We start from the raw sequence: 18,870 nt of genomic DNA, 5'->3' as shown, positions 1-18,870 counted from the left end.
CCCACGGGGCGAAGCAAATTGCCCAAGCCCTCCATAACAAACACCCCGACGCTTACATATTCACCAACCAGTCTGAGCTGATCTCCACTCTAAACCCGGAACGGGATTGAATGTCTATCAATGATTCGTGCCTTTCAGTTGTACGTAAAACGGCCAAGCCCGATTCTGTCGTATTTCTGTATATATATATTTTTTTTTTGCGCGGCTGGGATGGTGCGGTTTTTCGAGTCCTGCGGGCGTTGTACCTGTCTCACCCCGCTCGGGGTGGCCAGCCTCGGCGGGAAATGGGTCTTTGAAGTATGAATATGGAGAGGAGGATGAAGTATAAATGCCGGAATGTATTCCTCGAGGGATTTGAATTACTATGCGTTTGTGTTTGTGTCTGGAGGATTAGCAGCAGTGCGGTAGCAGTGTTTGTCGATATAGACAGAGAAAAAAGATGAAGGTTCTCAATCGAGTATGGGCAGTGACAGCCCTTGCTGTATCTACAATCGCTGCTCCAACCCCGAACCGGGGGTTGGTGTCGAGAGGTATGTAATTACATTCCTGAGATAATGTCATGTCATGTCATGTCGAGATGCATGGACATGGCCACGTCTTATGTGATGTGGAACTGACCGTTATAGCCGTGTCGTCCGACGTGCTGCAGCAGCTTGAACTCTTCTCACAGTACTCGGCAGCATCCTACTGCGCGAGCAACATCGGCTCCACCGGCGACAAATTAACCTGCGAGGCTGGAAACTGCGCCATTGTGCAAGAAGCCGAAACGACCACGCTTCATGAATTTGAAGCGTACGTCCTTTCTCCTCCCCTGCTAATGCACGCACATGTACATGCGTATGCACGTGTAGAAAAACCAAAGCAATGCTGATAAAGAGAGAACAGCGAAAACGACGTCGGCGGCTTCCTCGCCGCAGACACAACTAACAACCTCCTTGTCCTGTCCTTCCGCGGCTCCCGCACAATAGAAAATTGGGTCGACAACATACAAATTATCCGGGAGGATGTCCCCGATATCTGCACTGACTGTGAGGTACATGGCGGGTGGTGGCGCGCGTGGCAGGAGGTTGCGGATGTGTTAACGGAGAAGGTTGATGATGCTGTGAGCCAGTATCCGGATCATAAGTTGGTGTTTACGGGACATAGTCTGGGTGGTGCGCTGGCGACGATCGCAGCGACGGTGCTGAGGAATGCTGGACACACTATTGAATTGGTATGTTTATTCCAGCACATGACTGTTTAGGTTCAGGACGAAGGCTGATAAACGGCAGTACACCTATGGCTGCCCACGCGTCGGTAACGAAGCCCTGGCCGAGTATATAGAGGGCCAAGGCACCTTGTATCGCGTCACGCATACTAACGACATTGTCCCCACTGTTCCATGGCTATACACCCAATCATTCCCAGAATACTGGATTACGAGCGGTGATGATGTGACGGTGACCGCGGCGGACATTGAAGTTATTCAGAAGTCGGATTCGAAGGATGGGGATGAGGAGGCGGAGGGGGAGGGGCTGGGAATTGCTGCTCATTTGCATTATTTTGGGGATATTGCTGGTTGTAACTAAATGCTGGGCCGAAGGTGGTATGTATCCCTTGGATTTAGATAGGGTTACTGTATTGAGATGATTGATGACGTCAACACGTATTTTGAATATATTTGATGCAGAACTATTCGCGAATTCAATAGATAAGAGGCAATTATTATTCAAATTCAATTCTACGCCGAGGCATGATTCGGTGCATTGCGTGCGAGTCCGGCTACTGGTCAACGGCCTTGCGTATCATGCTGACGAAAAGCAAACCTGCAGAATAAAGTGCACCGTGACATGGATCCCCAACGCTTAATCATAATTCGCTTCCATCAATTGTGCCGTTATTTCTTTCTGAAAGAACCGTTCCACTGACAACCATTCACCAACACACCATGGCAACCATAACCGAACACCGCGAGCGAGCGCACAATCTGATGTTCGTCTCGAACCGCCTCCCCTTCACCATTAAAGAAGGCGATGGGATAATCCAGCAAGAATTGTCGAATGGGGATCTGGTGACCGCGTTGGCTGGACTGGTCAAGTCCTCGAACATACGGTGGCTCGGGGCGCCGGGGATTCGAGTCCGGGATAAGGAGGAGGAGAAGAGGGTTTCTGATAAGTTGAAGGAGACGAATGCGACGGCTGTGTTCTTGGATGATACGCTGGCGCATGAGTATTATAACATTTTCTCGAGTGCGTGCGCCGATTCTGGTATTTAGTTAATGTAATGGCTGACGTCTGCAGATTCGATTCTTTGGCCAATCTTACACTATCAGTCTAAGGTGGACTTTGATGAGAAAGCTTGGGGGTCATATCAGCGCGTAAACGAGATCTTTGCAGACAATATCGCTGCGGAGGTTAGCGATGGGAATCTTGTCTGGATACACGATTACCATCTCATGCTTGTGCCGAAGATGCTACGAGCGCGATTAAAACAGAAAGGGAAGGATTGCAAGATCGGTTTTACTTTGCATGCGCCGTTCCCTGCCCAGGAGTTCTGGAGGAATTTGAAAGTGCAGGGAGAACTTGTGGCTGGGGTGCTGGCGGGTGACGTGGTTGGGCTTCATACGGATGAGTATAAGCGGAATTTCATTAAGAGTTGCGCCAGTGTTCTGTGAGTGGCCTTGACCTGTGCGTGTGACTGTGACTGACAAGGGGGTAGAGGTGCACGGACTGATGTTGCCAGCCATATTAATTATGATGGCCATCAGACGTTCGTGGATACATTTACGCTTGGAATTGATCCGCAGAAGTTCAACGATTCTATGCAGGACGTCCGTGTGCTGGAGAGAATTGATGAATTGGAGAAGATATACCAGGGTGTTAATGTCATTCTCGGGGTGGACAGACTGGACCATACGAAGAGGTTATTGCAGAAATTGCAGGGCTACGAATGCTTTTTCGATGCACATCCGGAGTTCATAGGGAAGGTGACATTGATTCAGGTTCTTCTCCCTAGTGCGCGCGAGGATGGAGATGACTACGAGGAACTCGAGACAGAGATCAACGAACTTACCGTGGAGATTAACAAGAAATACGGTACGCCATCTTACTCTAACCCAGCGCATCCTATATAGACACAGTCTAACAAAACAGCAACCCCAAACTGGTATCCCCTCATCAACATGCACCACAAAATAACCTTCATCGACCTCACAGCCCTAATGTGCGTCTCCAATGTGTGCTTCATGGCCTCCCGCCGAGGCGGCATGAACCTGGTGGCATCAGAATATGTCGCATGCCAGGAGAACAGACATGGGGTGCTCGTGCTGTCCGAACTCTCGGGAGCAGTGTCGTTTACGAATGCCGGGAGCATCACGTTTCATCCGTCGAAGATGAATGAGGTTTCGGAGGCGATTTACACGGCGATCATGATGGGGGAGGGTGAGAAAGAGGAGAGATATAATTACTTGAGGTGTTATGTTACGTCGCATACGAGGTATGGTCCTACTTGGGGAATGAAGAATGAGGATGAGCTGACATGGCATTTAGTGCGAGGTATGGACGGGAGTTTATTAATTCGCTGTCGCATCGTGCGCAGATTAGTAATTGATTTGTTTCCTTGTTGTGTTAATTATTAGAGCGTGCATAGTGTGATATCTATTTGGCTATAGGATATACATCAATTAGATGTGTTCTTCAGTACTTGTATGAGCATAACTGTATACCTGCACGGAGTACGGGGGCACCATGTAGAGATCCACGGATCCACTTACAGGGTCTGGCCAGCTGTCAGTCCGGAGTACATATTTGTATGTAAGATGTCAATGCGACTTACAACTTCATCATTGACGCTTTCATAAAAAACATAGCATAGAATACTGCAGAGTACTACATACGCATTGAGACGATCGCCAAGGAAACTTCCGAGTCCGACACGCGCGTCGACAATCCTCTTTCTCCTCCGTCCCTCCAGCCTCGACTTTTCTCCGAACAAGACACGCAGACATGATTTGTGCTTATTCTCGATTTGCATAACAATCAGCTTAATTCTACTTCTACCGCATTCGCAGAAACCAAGCCAGCATGCTCTTCTTCGGCGGCGGCCTCCAAAGCCCACGCCGTCGCAATCGCGAAAAATCAATCCTCGTAACCATCTTCATCATCTTCGCAATCTACTTCCTCTTCTACGCCAGATCCTCCAATCGCAACCTCGCCGCCTACGATGAAGAAGCCATATTGGAGGAAATCCGCCGCTCCAGGCCCGCCGGCTCGAGCTCGTCGCACAACTCGAAACCACTCATACGGAAGAATATGGTCGTCGCGAGTATGAAGAAGGATAATACGAGTTGGCTGTTTGAGAATTTTCCGGACTGGCATAAGAGTGTTTATGTGGTGGACGATGAGGATGCGGAGTTGACTGTGGGGGAGAATAAGGGAAGGGAGTCGATGGTTTATTTGACGTGGGCCTTCACTTACACTGCTGCACTTGCTTTCAATGCTAACAGACGGTAGATATATCATCGACAACTACGACCGCCTCCCCGAATCCCTCCTCTTCATCCACTCCCAGCAATACCAATGGCACAACGACGACCCCTACTACGACGGCGTCCGCATGCTCCGCAACTTCCAAGTCCCTTACCTTCAGAAACAAGGCTACGTGAATCTGCGCTGCGCCTGGGTTCTCGGGTGTCCTGTCGAAATCCGTCCGTATGCCGATACCCACCGCGAAGACGTGCACGCGGGTGAATACTTCAAAACAGGGTTTATGGAGCTGTTTCCGGGTGTGGAGGTCCCGAATGAAGTGGGAGTTTCGTGCTGTGCGCAGTTTGGAGTTACGAGGTGGAAGATTCATGAGCGGCCGAAGAGTGATTATGAGAGGTTTCGGAAGTGGTTGGTGGAGACGGATTTGAAGGATGAGTTGAGTGGGAGGATTATGGAATATTCGTGGCATAGTACGTTCTTTTTCGCCCTGGTGTTCGCCTTGAGAGATGAGGTGATGCTAACGATTGCAGTGATTTTTGGAAAAGAGCCCATTTACTGCCCGACGGCCGAAGAGTGCTACTGCAACGTCTTCGGGCTGTGCGAGCTTGACTGTCCGACTGTGGGATCTTGTGACGATCGTTATGCTCTTCCGCCCTTCTCATCGTTGCCAAAGGGATGGCCGTATGTTGGGTGGAAGGGTCAGGCGCAGGATCCTAATGAAAAGGGACTTCCTGAGGCATGATGGTCTATTGGATAGCTCTTATCTTCGTGATATGACTTCATGATTCACGACGCAGAACGCGAGTCACTCCATTGTGGTACCAAAAAGAACTTCCATATTCGAATGGCTCCTGAGAATATGCCGCATCTGACGCCTGACCACCGGCTGAACGGGACGGTGGCATCCGGGCAAGGTCGATGTATGACGGACCACTCTCGCGAAAGCACTATTTGTACCAGCATCAGTTGGAGCCACGCCAATCCAAACGCCCACGGGTACGGTTACTGAGAACCGGGAGAGGACAGGCCTGCATACATACAGACTTTGATATGATATCACTTATGGTTTTATGTCTACCGTCAGGTCCGAGATACCAATGTAAAAGAATTCTTGACATGTCAATGATAGCATGCCCCTAATCTTAATCCTAATTCTATACATTCATTTGTCCATTGCTCCTTTGTATATATCGTAACAATTTGAATGTATGGTTGATAATCGAGGAAATCGACAAGTGCTCCGAATGCAGGCTGCAATCGGCCGAGGTTGAAGCTCCCCGCATATTAACGTCAATTTCCACCTTCGCCTTTACCAACTCATTCTACCATCAAAAACAACCCAACTAATCACCAATTCCATAATCGCAGCGCCGGCGCTGTAACCAATTCCTACAACTACTCTACACACAACCCGCAATCCTCACATAAACTCCAAACGTCATCGCGACACCTCCAACACCACCAATCCACAAATCCCCATACCAAACGCGCGCAATGCTAATAATCGGTCTAACCGGCTCCATCGCAACCGGCAAATCAACCGTCTCCTCCCTCCTCTCATCATCCCCATACTCCCTCCCCATCATCGACGCCGACACCCTCGCCCGCCGCGTCGTCGAGCCGGGGACCGCCGGGTACAAAGCTATCGTTGATTACTTTGGACCTACGACGCCAGATCTCCTCCTCCCAGACGATAATGCCAATGCAAATGGGGAAAGTGAAGGGGGAGCACTGAATAGACCGGCCCTCGGGAGGAGAGTATTCGGGGACAGCGCTGAACGCAAACGCGATCGCGGTATTCTCAACAGCATTGTGCACCCCGCTGTAAGATGGGAGATATACAAATCTCTCCTGACGAATTACTTATCCGGCAAATGGGCCGTCGTACTGGACGTCCCGCTGCTTTTCGAAAGTGGGCTCGATCTCCTCTGTGGAACGGTCGTCGTCGTGGGCGTCTCCGATCCAGCGGTGCAAATGGCGCGTCTCCGTGCGCGCGACGCGCATCTTTCCGCTGAGGATGCTGAGAACCGAGTACGCAGCCAGGGCGATGTGAAGGGGAAGGTTGCGAGGGCGGAGAGTCGGGGTGTGGATAATGCGCGCGGGGTTATTGTTTGGAATGATGAGGATAGAGGGGCGTTGGAGGGAGAGGTGAAGAGGGCTATGGAGGTAATTGGGGGGAGTAGTCCGCAGTGGTGGGCTTGGGTGTTGTTGGTTGTGCCGCCGGTGGGGGTCGGGGTTGGGGTTTGGAATGTGGTGGTGAATTATTTGGGGATGAGAAGGTGGGAGGGGAAGATTAGGGAGGAGAAGGCTAAGCTTTAATGTGTATTCACTGTTTGATTATGCGTAGCCAGAAATTGTCTTTTACTTCGAATTAACTCTTCATGACTATGACTACCTCGTCCTAACGAGCTATCATGGCTTGCCCCTGCTGGGTTGGAGATATCACTATCCAAGGTCTGGAGACTGAAAGACCTCGTTTGGTTCGTAGTGTGTCGACCGTTGAGCCACGTTCACCCTTGCCCAGGAGCGTCAGCCGGATGAACCTCGCTGCGAACGAGAGTCAGATTCCAAGAGGCCCGAGTAAGTAATTCCATGATACCGGACAACCTAAACCGTGAAGGCTATGGTGATCCGGTACACTAACTCAAGCCAACTGACAGGGAAGATACGCGACACAGACCCAAAGGGAATACTGAGACAGCCAACGACCAAATTCCCATTCGAAGACAAGCAATACCTCCGACCACACATCACGAAAAGATCGCCCGATCATTTGCACGCTGAGATTGGAGTCGAACCTGGAGTCCCAGCTTCTGATGTCATCAAGGTCCACGCTTATAGACGACGAGGAGTTCCTGTGGAGCAAGATCGAGATTTGAGTCTGGTGTTCGACAAAGCTCCGATCAAGAGAGGAGATGTAGTTGTTGGAAAGACGTCTGCGGAGTCGAGCCTGGCGCATGCCGATGTCAAGGAGAGTGAGGATAGCAATGCATCGAAGAACAATGCACCCGTGAGAGGAGCCAAGTCGCCAGAATGGTGAGCGCGAGGTGGTTGGTATTGTGTCCAGTTGGCGGGAGTGACAAAGACGAGGGAATGGCTGTGGTTGATGATAGCCATACAATGCGATGGCTTATTTGTGCTTGCGTTTCTTTTGCGCGCTGTTTCCAGAAAAACCTCCACGGCCTCCTCCTCCTGATATACCGCCCGAATGTTTGGCCTCCTGCTTCATTTCAGCCCTGAGTTTACTCTTCTCCTCCAGCTGAGCTTCGTTCAACTCCTCTTCGCCAGGATTTCCATATGCCACACCCTTTTCTGTCAGCAATTTTTCAAAATACCATAGCGAGAGTGCAAAGCATACCGTCTTCTTGCGCTTAAAGTTCCCATAAGTCTGTCTGCCCCCATAACTCTCATCATCGTCCTCGTCATCCAACGACCCAGCAGTGACAACGATCGGCCGTGCAGCTTGCTGCACACCCGGATAGTCAAGAACCCATTCTGTATCCCCGGCTTCCGCGGCTTGTTTTGACAATGCTTCCCTGCGCTTTTCCTCCTCCGCGGCAATGGCAGCTGAGATTGCTTCGAGATCTGAGGATGGTTTTGCGGCGGGTTCTGGGGAAGCTTCGGTGGAAAGTCTGGTGCGCTTCGATTCCGGGGTTCGAGTTCCTTCTGCTGGGGCTCTGGATTTATTGGCGGCTGCAGAGCGTTGCATGAACTGGTTGAGTTAGCTATGCGCAGGCAGTTAGACTGGAAGAGAATTCACATACCCCCATGGTCATCAGTCGCGACGACATGGTTTTTTCTGGTTTTACGCCAGCTTTGGCGGCAGTCATGGTGCAATGTGGTAGGATTTCCAGGTAAATCTAGGTAAAAACAATGTAGAATAAGTATCTATCGCTACAACAGTAAAAATGAGGAATCCGAGAAAATTGCGGCGATTACCGCTCCCACACTTTTGATTGGCCAACGTAAGCGCGACAGCTTCCCGCAAACCTCGCCCTTCCATTCTTATCGTCCCCGACTAAACCTCCCGACCCCTCCGCCCACGACCTCTACCAGACCGTCCAATCCCCCAAGACACACAAAATGCTGCCCATCGCTCGCAGCCGGATCACGGCTCTCTCCTCGAAATGCCCTCGATTCCTCGCCCGGGCCAGCTATTCGACCACCGTCCCTCGCTTCGGCGAGAACTCCATGCAGGCCAATGACCCCAACCCACCGACTCCCAAGCCCAACGTCTCCGCTACCAATGCTACCCCCGTTGACGCCATGGGATCATGGGATTACTCGCTGCAGGAGGAGCCCGAGGTGGGCGAGCGCAACCGGCAGCTGCAGGCTCCTAACCGGGCCAACACATGGGCTGCGAGCCAACAGCCGAGAGAGAAGGCTATGACTGGTCCGCGGTTTGAGCAGACGATTATGGAGTTGCAGGTGGGCATTTCCCTCTTTTGCTGGAACAAGGCTTGCGTGCTGTTAGGCTGTAGAGAGTGACGTGACATGCTAATGGTTATGTGTGCAGCCCCAACCCATGGCCGCTATCGAACTCATTCACAAGCAACCCGTCCGCTGGACCAACAGCAGAATCGTCAGCTGTGACGGCGGTGGCGGTCCTCTCGGCCATCCCAAGATCTTCATCAACACCGACAAGCCCGAGATCACCCCCTGCGGCTACTGCGGTCTTCCTTTCGTATGTCCCCATATATTTGTTTAATCTGATATGCCTATGCTAACTTATGCAGGCCCACGAGCACCACCGTGCCTATCTCGAGTCGTTGCCCGCAACTAGCTACCCTCTCGAGCCTACCGGTGACGCCGCGGAAGTGAACGAGGAGCAGCGTGTGACTCCGGAGGGACTGGGGCAGCGGTAAAGAGCATTTGATTTTGGCGTTGACTTTTTTTTCTTTAATTATTTGCCCGGACTGGGTCTATGTACAGAATTGTATCAATGATTTAGAGGATGCTGGACTACTGTTAACCGGTAAATACGCTTTAATTTGTAGTCATGCATATACAGTACTCTAAGCATCAATTGTGATTCATTTCTACTGAACAAATATCGAGAAAGATAGACATGAAGTATATACTTCCCCACACTACCGCCCACCAATGAAACCACGTCCGTTTATAAGAAGCATAAATACAAAATCTGCACATCACGTCGTACACTCATAACCGCTCCCCAGAAAGTCACGCCTTTTCACCCTGAATCGTCGCAACAACCTTGCGCGAGTGCCGACTCGCCCGGAACTCCATGTAGTAAATCCCCTGCCAGGTACCGGTGTTCAACCGTCCATTCGTAATCGGAATCGTGACCGAGGCACCAACCAGCGACGACTTAATATGAGCCTACACAGCCAATTAGCACCGTTCCATTATACTAAACCCAACCTAAATCTATGTACAGGGTGAAGACCTACCGGCATATCATCCAACCCCTCCGCATCATGTCTGTAAAGATTCCCCTTGCGATCCTCCGGCGCAATCCGATCCAGCGCATCGCTCATATCAGCGCGCACATCATCGTCCCAGTTCTCATTCAGCGAGAGCGCGCAGCTCGTGTGCTGCACGAAGAGGGTTAGGAGGCCGACTTTGTAGGAGCGCAGTTCGGGGAGTTCGGAGACGACGTGGTCGGTTATCAGGTAGGAGCCGCGGGAGCGCGGGGGGAGGGTGAATTGTTTTTGGATCCAGGACATTTTCTCGTTTTGGGGGTGGGGGGTGGTTTGGAATGAGGTCGTGAGGGTTGGTGGTGTGGTGGAGGGCTGTGGTCCGTTAGTTTTTTTTTTTTTTTTTTTTTTTTTTTTTTTTTTTGCGGTTGCGAGGATTGCCGGGTTGAGTGGTTGTAGTGATGGATAGGGCTCTGGTTATATTTAACAGAGGGTAAACGTACTTTAAATAAATGCTTAGAGGGAGTGAAGTCGAGATGCAGATTTTCTGCTTGTCGCATTCGCGGGGTGGAGAGGACCGGCGGCGACGTCATTCGGTGAACAGGTAGTAAACACTACCACTACAACTACCTGAATGTACACAAAGCCGAGTATATTCTGAACAGTCGACTGATACAGGGCTATTGACAATGATATGCTTCCAATTGACAAGCCCATTCATGTTTGTTAACAAGACGCTTCTGACAAGATCCATGCAACTATACAGACACCCTTATTCGAGGAGCACATTTCAACTACTCAGGCTTCACATTCCCATAGTCATCCAACAGCTCACTTGCCTCATCCATCCCGGCCCATTTGGGCTTCCCATCCGGAATTTCCACCATTCGTTTACTATAAAAGATATGCGACCTGCCCGTTATCCCTGTTAGCCCACCACCCCCACCCAAACCCAGGGGAGAAGACGCACGAAACCTCAAAACACTCCTTAACCCTATCAAACTCCTCCTCGTCCTTGCCAAACTCAATACTCTCCGGAAACAACAAACACACATTCCGCCCCTCGTCCATAATCGGCGTTCGACAGTACGAACACGACACCTTTGCTGGGACTTCGTATTCGCGCGTGTAGTGCGAGGAGCAGTAGAATTCCAGCCCACGCACGCCGCGGTCGAATGTTATGCTGGATTTGGGGAATATGGCGGCCCATTGGAAGGGTGCTCCTGTCCAGTACCTCCATTAGCTCAATCCCTTACCCCGTCCATCCACTGGCTTGAAGCCAGTCTGAAATGTTGGGGAAATACCGTGCATCAACTGACACCCCCTACAATGACAAAACTTGGCATTCAGCGGCCTCTCCATATTCAATGAGTAACTAATCTGTCCGCAATGGCATTTCCCGCGCCATTTGATTTCCCCGAAATCCTCGGGGGCCTGGATTAGATACGGGGGACGGTGTTTCCAGGCTTCTTCTTTGGGGAGGGGCTTGTGCGTTGCGTGGGTGCCGGGGGCGGCGCCGCAGGCATCTTTTGTGGCCATCCTGAGAGGATGGGAATGGGTTGGGAGACGGGGGGTTATGTGAAGATGGGTAGACGAGAGGCGCGAGACTGCTGCACGGGAGAATTGTTTGAATAGCATGGGTGCATAGGTGACAATGTATAGATTTGTCTGTCACTTGTTCAGGTATGTAGACATATGGCATGATGTCATGGCGATGTCAGGCTAGACATATGTAACTGCGAGGGAATCCAGGAACAGAGCCTAATAGATAGGGTTGTATCTGGCATTCCTTTGCCAGATTTACGCCGTAGATGATCTGACATGTTATGCTCTGTGGTAGATACGGAGTACTGCGCATAGAGCATAGGCCTATACTTGTTCCAGCTGACAAACATTTGCCATCATAGAGCGAGTAACACCGATCATGACACAGACCATGATCAATGCAGATTCAAGACAAGGGTCTTTAACAAAGGCGTGCCAGCTCAGAGAAACCGAATCTGTCAGCCTTGCAGCCTTGTGTTGATGCAGGCGTCTTTCAAACCGGGCCACCGGGCGAGTTCCCCCTGGATTGGGCAGGCATGCAGGTACATTCGGCCATCAACCAATATCTGTAGTTGTCGATATCGATGTCCATATCATTCTGGCAGTCCGGTCCCAAACTGACACCTCAGGCACGCGACAATCCCACGGGAGCGACCGAAGATGAAACCACCAATAAACACGTCTCAATTAGACAGAAACACGTTTTTTTGTGTTCTTTTTTTAACCGTGATAGACTGCAGTGACGTCTACTGTACCGAGTAAGCCAGCGCTAACCCTTAGTACCGCCCAGTGAGCCAGTGATGCAGACAGCCAAGACAGCCAACCGGCGCTTGAAACAGGCGCCCCTGAGCTTGGCATAACTAGGACTAGAATTACTGACAGGCAGTGGACAGGCAGTGGACTAATGGACTGGTAGTGATGCATCACCACCGGCGATCCTGTCAGCCCGGCGGTTGGAACAAATACAGGACAAAGGCTGGAGGAGAAACCCCTGGCGATGGGACGTTTCGACGCAGGCGTATGCATTTGTTAAGAGCACTTTCTCAAAAGGGTAAAGAAGAGGCGAACGTTGAGGCGTCTTTTAATATCTCCTGTGCTCCCCGCTTTATTTCCTACATATTTATCTCCTCTCTTTCCTTACACCCATCCTTTTTCCACACTCTTGTTTTTCACCCCTTCAATGCCTATACGCTCCTTATAATCCACCATGGGCTTCTTCAGTCGTTTTCGAAAGCGCTCCAAGAGCCACTCGCGCAACGCCGCCAAATGCTACGACAACCTCCGCATCAACGCCAACACCTCCCCGGAGGGTGTTCCTCCCGTCCCTCCCCTTGGTCGCGATTTCACCAAAGACCTCCCTCCACCGGTACTGGCGCGGATTCTGTCCGCGGTCTGTCCACACACTCAGGATGACTCCTACGATACCTCCGAAGAATCCATGACCGAGGATGGCTGTATGCTCTGCGACATGCGCGATCTGGCCCATTGCGCCCAGGTATGCAGGCGCTGGACCGCGGAGGCCCAGAAGCTGCTGTGCGTTGACAAACACATTCCCAATTTTGTATCCTTTACTGACAGCCCATTGTTTCAGGTACTGTCACATCCGCGTCGACCCGGTCCACTACTGCGAACTCGAAGAACAACTCGCCGAAAAACGAAAACGCCGCTCCTTTTTCGATCGCAACGGCGATCCCATCGACGCGCCGCAGGTCCGGCTGCAGCTGCTTATGCGAACCGTGCGGGAGAACCGAGACTTGGGAGCCTGGGTGCTGTCGCTACGGATGCCATACATGACCCGCGAGGCAAGTAAGGCTGAAATCGCCCGTACTGTTTCTGTGTTGCCTAATCTGCGCTATGTCGACCTCCCCAACGGCATCTTCCATGATGACCAATCATGCCATGCTCTGAAACAGGAGTTGATGGCACGGTGCCCGGATCTTCGTCGGATGAGCTATCGGCATGGGGCCGAGGGGAGCTTTTCGCAGGTGTCTGGGACGCACCTTTGGGGCAATTTGGAGGTTCTGGAGTTGTCGGGGTTGTCGATCGAGATGAACGTTCTACGGTTCAGTTTGGGATCGTTCCCACGCTTACGGGAATTGACTTTGGAAGACGTCCCGTTGCTCGATGATTCGGCGTTCATTGTCTCGGAGACCCTCCCTCCTTTCCCGCCGGTTCAACGGCTCACGTTGCGCGATACCCCGAATGTCACGGCAAGCGGGCTTGCCTCGTTCTTTTCGTCGCCCTCGAATCGAAAGGCTCTGTTGAACCTGACACTGTCAAACACAGGGGTCTCCCCGGCAACTCTGTACAGAATCCTAGATGCAGCACCACAGCTATGCGCGCTGTCAGTCGTCCAAAGTGTCGCCCGATCATTCCCCATCGACAAAGTCCGTCCACTAGCATCTACCTCCCTCCAAACACTCCACTACGAAATCAGCCCCGCCACCTCTGCCTCCTTTGGCATGCTGCCCGTTTCCGCATCCTACTACAGTTACCTAATCACCTCCCTCACCTCCAACTGCCTCCCGGCCCTGCAAGAACTCTACGTGCGCGACGCAACCTTCCCCGAAAACCTCATGCTCGCCCCACCACCACGCCTCTTCGGCGGCGGCGAGAGCGGTCCGCAGTCGCTCGCAGGTGTCCTCTCCCAGCCCCTCAACGTGTACAGCAAGGGTCTGGATGAATTGGAATGGAACTTCACGCCTTACGAACCACCAGCCACGCGCGGTCGCCGGGACAGCACGACCCGGCCGGTGAGTTTCCACGATGCCCATCTGAGTAAGTCGTGGGGCGGGGGTTCAAGGAGAAGCGTACTGGTTGGTAACGGCTTTGGCGGGTTCCTGGCCGTGCCAGCGGAGGATGGACGACCTAGGAGTAGTGGCGGATTTAAGAGGGATAGTCGGCAGGATTTGTGGAGGTAACTTTTTTTTTTTTTTTTCTCTTTTTCTGGGATTGGACAGTGTTTCTTGGAATACATATGGACGTTTTCTTCTTTCTTCTTGCAAGCGGGTACTTCAATGCATGATATGGGATAATGAGCATATACCCTTGTTTTGTGATTTTAGCTGTCTTAATACAGTTGGTGTTTTCTTTTCAACCCAGGACATTCGCAACGCTGACAGGCTTTGGTAAAGGGGGCATTGCGGCTGCTGTAGATTTGTAGGATAGACACTGTTGACCGGCGTAAAGAGTGGACGGCAGTGTGCATTGTCTACGGTCCCGATGGACAAGAGGGAGAGAACCTTTGCCAGAAATGGCCGCAGCGGACACGTCAATACATGCAAAATGAGATGGAAAAAGGCAACGGCCGCATGGCAGCCGGCGCAGCCAGGGGCTTTGCCTAGAGTCATCCGTATACCAACATACAGGGCCATGTTAATGGACCCATTGCACCAGATGGTAAAGGGTATGGTTGACCACACACTCCAATGGTGTTTGAAGCATGTCAAGGCCCAGCAGTTATGTCACAAAAGAAAGCACGGGGGATCACAGGTGATGAACTTTAAGAACAGGGATGGTCCCATGCAAGTGGACGACAGATCTCAAGCAGTTCTGCCATACACGGGGCTGAAGCGCTTCAAGAATTTCAGCACCGTGAAGCAGTGGTCAGGAAACGAACAGGATTCTATTGCTCGACAACTATTGCCGGTAATTGTCCCATTACCTAAAGATGGGTGGTTCGAGCCGGTGATGCTGTTCACTCGATCTGTCTTGAACTCTTGGATGCTGCCCACCTACCGATCCCACGACGATGACACATTGAGATACATGAAACGGGCATTATACGTGATCGATAAGTTAAAGTCGGTGTTTGGCAGGTTTTGGACCAACAAGCGGCAATTAGATGAGGATGGTCGTTCCAACTTCCCGAAGTTCCATGTGATATCGCACTATACGGACTTCATCTGTCATTATGGAACATTGGATGGCACAAACACTTGCTACGCAGAACCAGCGCACAAATACCTTGTCAAGGAGCCATATGATCGTACCAACAAGCGCGCAGATTTCGAGATATAGGTAATTCGACAAGTCGTCCACTGGGTGAGCATGCAGGCAATGGAGGATACATTGGCATATCAGACCGACGGTGCCGCGATCGGTGCTGATATAGAGACCCCCATCTATGCAGTCGTGGCCACACCAAGCGCCCACTGGATCTGGTTGGTTGTGGACTGGAGAGTCATTCGAGTTGTGGCAGCGGCAAGCAAACGCAATGCCAGGATCTCCAACTAGTGATGCGTCTTGATGATTTGGCAGAGGCCTTGCGGTCTTCGTGCGGGAGATGCAAAACCGGGTAGCGGCATTCAAACACAGCGTCACAGGGTCAATCGCCTGGAGCAGGACAGCTCATTGGTGTAGGATAAATTGGCAGAACACAGGGTTCTGGTGGAATGATACAGACTGGCTTCAAGAAAGTGATTACAGTGTGCGCGTATCAGTACCAAGACAGTATGTGGGTGAGCTCCTGATAATAAGTGTGCTCAACTGGGATCAATTGGAATCAATTGGAAGTGGATGGCAGACCGAAGGGATTGTAGGACAAGGTGCATGGCATGCTAGAAGTGCAGGAATTACCCAGAATATCGCAAATAAACATTTAACACTGGGTTCCCGACAATTTTTGCCCTAGATGAGATTCTGTAGGGAGCCCACCTGGTCCCCAAGATTATGGGGAGTGGCATGGACAAGCAACCAGTATACTATGTGAACAATTTCCCAACTGGGAGGAATAGAATTGTCTGATTTATTTAGGTAAAAGAAAAAGAAAAGAAAAAAAAAAAAAAAAAAAAAAAAAAAAAAAAAAAAAAAAAGGAGGAAAGAAAGGAAAAGGAAGGTGTAACCACACGGGCACTGCAGCCTGAGGGATCAGGCATACGTTCTGTACCAAAGCATCGACAGTTCTGGGTAAGGGCTCGCTATCGGCACACCATCGAGACGTCAGGCACAAATAGACTATGGCGCTCATAGGTAGAGACTCAAGCGATTCGTTCACTTTACCCTACATAAAACCTTCTCTGCCTACAGGTATATCTACGTTAGCGATCCGATATCGATTCGTAGCCGAAACGGTCGTTTGATCATATAAACGCCTAGGCCCTACACTCTGGCGTTACAGATAGACCCTTATTCGTGGACTTGAGGTTGGTAGCTGTTCTACAGTCTCTTATCCCTATAAGCTCCTGAGGCACTAGCCTCCTTCTATAATCTTTCTGATCCTTTTCCTCGCCCCAAACCATCTGTATGCGCAGGGCTTTCGAGCAGAGTACTCTCCTTGTGTTTCAGAGCAGGGAAGGTGTGGCCTAAGCTGGAGATTCGGCTTAGGCTACCCTCCTTGCTATTCTTCTCCTGTTCTAATCGCCTCTTCCAGCGCTTCCAGTTACCATTCATTGTCTCTTTGGGCCCTTTCCACCATTCGCTGAGAGTGTGCTCAGGGTAGAGCTACACTAGTACTAGCCAGAAATTTTAGCAGCGCCCTGATAGTTCTGGGCTCTCCTAAAAGTCGTCTCTGCAGGTGTTCCTCTACACCAGTGGGTCTCACGACTCCATCCAGCTCCAGATCCTCGTAGAGCTTGTTTTGCTGGTGTCGCCATTTCCGGCATTTAAAGAGAAGATGGCGTATTGTTTCCCTTGATAAGCCGCAATCTCTGCAGGTTGCATCCTCTTGGGCCTTGATTTAATGTAGATATACTCCAATGGCTGCATGTCCTGACTTCAGTTGAAAGTACCGGCTTGCTAGATGCTTGGAAGCAACTGCGGCTGTTGGGTTGAGCTGCCAGTTTTTCTGCAGCCTGTACATTCATTGACTTTGTTGAGATTGTTGGCTGAGCTCTTTGGTGAGCCATCTCTGCTTCTGTGTTGTGATGGCTTCTGTTCGGGCTCTACAGGCAAATGCCAGGAAAATCTCTCTTGGGCCTAGGCTGCGGCAAAGCCATGGCTAGCCGCGGTTAGCCAAAGCCGCCCGCAGTGCGGGCGGCTCTGGTTAGCAAAGTGTTAACCGCACGAGAGCTACGGTTAACCATTGGGGCTGCAACAATATAAATGTGCCGAGACTCGTTAGCTGCCAGGATGTGTATAAATTATGCGTCTTTGATTGTATTTTTGAAGCACAACGTACCAATAAACTTGAAGTTACAAGTTACCATCATCCAGTAACCTTACGATATAAGTTTAGTATATTGAAATAATGCTACTTATATATATAAATACACTAGTATTTCGTATTATTTCATATAGGAAGTAGGTAAATGTGTAGAAGGGTACTGTCATAACGAGAGCATGTATATATCGAAATTAGAAATGGATGTACCGTGTATGTCAGCGACATAATTATGAAATAATGGCCGTGAATAGGACAAATAAGCGATATTTATGCTAATGCGGTTATCTTGCGGCTAGCCATGGTTAATCACAGCCAAAGCCGCAAATTGCAGGATTGGCTTTGGTTAGCAAACTGCGGCTGCGGTTAGCAAAGAGGTGACCGCAAATGCGGTTTTGCCGCAGTCTACTTGGGCCTCTTCCTGGGGGTTTGTTGGCTGCCTGCTTTGCTACCTGGCCGGCTCTCTCATTTCCTTCTATCCCTGCATGTCCTGGAACCCACTGGATGGTGGGTTGATGACCTTGGGCATGTAGTCTCTTGGCTATAGCATGTGCTTGGATTGCTAATGCTTGGCCTGGTCCAGGCTGGGTATGTCGCAGCCTCGCAATGGCGGCTTGGAAGTCCAGCAAGATAGTGACTGGTCTCTAATCTTCTGCTTTCTCTGCTACCCAGAGTGCTTGAGTGACTCCAAGAAGTTCTGCATCAAAGACCTCACATCCCTTGCCCAATGGGAACCCTTGGGTCTTCCATGTTCCTCCTGGCTCTTGCCAAGCAATCCCTGCTCCGCATCTGCCGTTCTCTAAACTTGATCCATCTGACCAGATTGCTAGTCCAGGAGATTGCGCTGCTACCAGGGCCTCAGGACCTGGTAGCACTTCTATTTGACCTGGGAACTGGCTACTGGTTGTTTGTATCATGCTTTCAAAGCCCTCGGATGGGTCTGCTGGTAGGATATTGACTAGTTGTCAAGCTAGGTGTTGTCGCAGCGACCATGGGCCCTGGTTTCTGCTTTCTGCCCATTGTTGGTTCCCTGGGGTCTGCTTCCCAGGCTGGGTGTGCAAACAAGGGCTTGAGCCGCACCGCACAAATGCCTATAGACTGTACTTGCCAGATAGACTTCCTTTTCTTCTTCCCTCCCAGATTCAATATTCTAGTTGATGGTTACAATAGTCTAGATAGAAATATCAGTTTGTTATTATCTGCTATTCCGAGCCCATGGCAATTTGATGTGCAATGTTATCTCTTTGCAGGTATATAATTGCCGCTTTGATATTAGAGAAAATCGAGAGAAACAGAAAAAAAAAAAAAAAAAAAAAAAAAAAAAAAAAAAAAAAAAAAAAAAAAAAAAAAAAAAAAAAAAAAAAAAAAAAAAAAAAAAAAA

General features: G+C 50.4%; 12 protein-coding genes across 12 annotated transcripts; 8 read left to right on the top strand and 4 right to left on the bottom strand.

Annotated features, from left to right (window-relative positions):
- Nucleotides 1-439: 439 nt before the first annotated feature.
- Nucleotides 440-1,568, top strand: EURHEDRAFT_402258 (lipase family protein; the record flags this gene model as incomplete). The annotated part of the gene is made up of 4 exons (XM_040780130.1): nucleotides 440-530; nucleotides 627-792; nucleotides 886-1,213; nucleotides 1,272-1,568. 4 exons carry the CDS (start codon nucleotides 440-442, stop codon nucleotides 1,566-1,568), a joined length of 882 nt encoding a protein of 293 aa, XP_040639241.1.
- Nucleotides 1,569-1,927: 359 nt separating this feature from the next.
- Nucleotides 1,928-3,588, top strand: EURHEDRAFT_377139 (trehalose-6-phosphate synthase; the record flags this gene model as incomplete). Its single annotated transcript, XM_040778930.1, has 5 exons — nucleotides 1,928-2,228; nucleotides 2,280-2,649; nucleotides 2,698-3,074; nucleotides 3,132-3,474; nucleotides 3,528-3,588. The coding sequence occupies 5 exons, from the start codon at nucleotides 1,928-1,930 to the stop codon at nucleotides 3,586-3,588; spliced, it is 1,452 nt and encodes a 483-aa protein (XP_040639240.1).
- Nucleotides 3,589-3,797: 209 nt separating this feature from the next.
- On the top strand, nucleotides 3,798-5,687 carry EURHEDRAFT_411835 (DUF3431 domain-containing protein). The gene is made up of 3 exons (XM_040781741.1): nucleotides 3,798-4,438; nucleotides 4,491-4,933; nucleotides 4,994-5,687. The coding sequence occupies exons 1-3, from the start codon at nucleotides 4,062-4,064 to the stop codon at nucleotides 5,203-5,205; spliced, it is 1,032 nt and encodes a 343-aa protein (XP_040639239.1). The 5' UTR covers nucleotides 3,798-4,061; the 3' UTR covers nucleotides 5,206-5,687.
- Nucleotides 5,688-5,741: 54 nt separating this feature from the next.
- On the top strand, nucleotides 5,742-7,001 carry EURHEDRAFT_411834 (putative dephospho-CoA kinase). The gene has a single exon (XM_040781740.1). The coding sequence runs from the start codon at nucleotides 5,958-5,960 to the stop codon at nucleotides 6,780-6,782; it is 825 nt and encodes a 274-aa protein (XP_040639238.1). The 5' UTR covers nucleotides 5,742-5,957; the 3' UTR covers nucleotides 6,783-7,001.
- EURHEDRAFT_377136 (uncharacterized protein) lies at nucleotides 6,878-7,503 on the top strand (the record flags this gene model as incomplete). Its single annotated transcript, XM_040778929.1, has 2 exons — nucleotides 6,878-7,043; nucleotides 7,124-7,503. 2 exons carry the CDS (start codon nucleotides 6,878-6,880, stop codon nucleotides 7,501-7,503), a joined length of 546 nt encoding a protein of 181 aa, XP_040639237.1.
- Nucleotides 7,504-7,593: 90 nt separating this feature from the next.
- EURHEDRAFT_514982 (uncharacterized protein) lies at nucleotides 7,594-8,293 on the bottom strand (the record flags this gene model as incomplete). Its single annotated transcript, XM_040786326.1, has 3 exons — nucleotides 7,594-7,770; nucleotides 7,822-8,175; nucleotides 8,228-8,293. 3 exons carry the CDS (start codon nucleotides 8,291-8,293, stop codon nucleotides 7,594-7,596), a joined length of 597 nt encoding a protein of 198 aa, XP_040639236.1.
- A 253-nt stretch (nucleotides 8,294-8,546) lies between these two features.
- EURHEDRAFT_377134 (zinc-finger domain-containing protein) lies at nucleotides 8,547-9,328 on the top strand (the record flags this gene model as incomplete). The annotated part of the gene is made up of 3 exons (XM_040778928.1): nucleotides 8,547-8,891; nucleotides 8,980-9,147; nucleotides 9,200-9,328. The coding sequence occupies 3 exons, from the start codon at nucleotides 8,547-8,549 to the stop codon at nucleotides 9,326-9,328; spliced, it is 642 nt and encodes a 213-aa protein (XP_040639235.1).
- A 319-nt stretch (nucleotides 9,329-9,647) lies between these two features.
- EURHEDRAFT_402253 (YjbQ family protein) lies at nucleotides 9,648-10,153 on the bottom strand (the record flags this gene model as incomplete). Its single annotated transcript, XM_040780129.1, has 2 exons — nucleotides 9,648-9,806; nucleotides 9,878-10,153. 2 exons carry the CDS (start codon nucleotides 10,151-10,153, stop codon nucleotides 9,648-9,650), a joined length of 435 nt encoding a protein of 144 aa, XP_040639234.1.
- Nucleotides 10,154-10,638: 485 nt separating this feature from the next.
- On the bottom strand, nucleotides 10,639-11,383 carry EURHEDRAFT_454679 (GFA family protein; the record flags this gene model as incomplete). The annotated part of the gene is made up of 3 exons (XM_040784217.1): nucleotides 10,639-10,756; nucleotides 10,815-11,067; nucleotides 11,149-11,383. The coding sequence occupies 3 exons, from the start codon at nucleotides 11,381-11,383 to the stop codon at nucleotides 10,639-10,641; spliced, it is 606 nt and encodes a 201-aa protein (XP_040639233.1).
- A 1,213-nt stretch (nucleotides 11,384-12,596) lies between these two features.
- Nucleotides 12,597-14,310, top strand: EURHEDRAFT_454970 (F-box domain protein; the record flags this gene model as incomplete). The annotated part of the gene is made up of 2 exons (XM_040784239.1): nucleotides 12,597-12,922; nucleotides 12,981-14,310. The coding sequence occupies 2 exons, from the start codon at nucleotides 12,597-12,599 to the stop codon at nucleotides 14,308-14,310; spliced, it is 1,656 nt and encodes a 551-aa protein (XP_040639232.1).
- A 364-nt stretch (nucleotides 14,311-14,674) lies between these two features.
- Nucleotides 14,675-15,409, top strand: EURHEDRAFT_522847 (uncharacterized protein; the record flags this gene model as incomplete). Its single annotated transcript, XM_040786874.1, has 1 exon — nucleotides 14,675-15,409. One exon carries the CDS (start codon nucleotides 14,675-14,677, stop codon nucleotides 15,407-15,409), a length of 735 nt encoding a protein of 244 aa, XP_040639231.1.
- A 670-nt stretch (nucleotides 15,410-16,079) lies between these two features.
- On the bottom strand, nucleotides 16,080-16,411 carry EURHEDRAFT_46005 (uncharacterized protein). Its single transcript, XM_040784622.1, has one exon. The coding sequence runs from the start codon at nucleotides 16,356-16,358 to the stop codon at nucleotides 16,137-16,139; it is 222 nt and encodes a 73-aa protein (XP_040639230.1). The 5' UTR covers nucleotides 16,359-16,411; the 3' UTR covers nucleotides 16,080-16,136.
- Nucleotides 16,412-18,870: the final 2,459 nt, after the last annotated feature.

This window comes from Aspergillus ruber, assembly GCF_000600275.1.
Source record: "Aspergillus ruber CBS 135680 unplaced genomic scaffold scaffold00011, whole genome shotgun sequence".
In the NCBI taxonomy this organism is placed as follows: Eukaryota; Fungi; Ascomycota; class Eurotiomycetes; order Eurotiales; family Aspergillaceae; genus Aspergillus; species Aspergillus ruber.
This window is presented reverse-complemented; position numbering and strand designations above follow the sequence as displayed.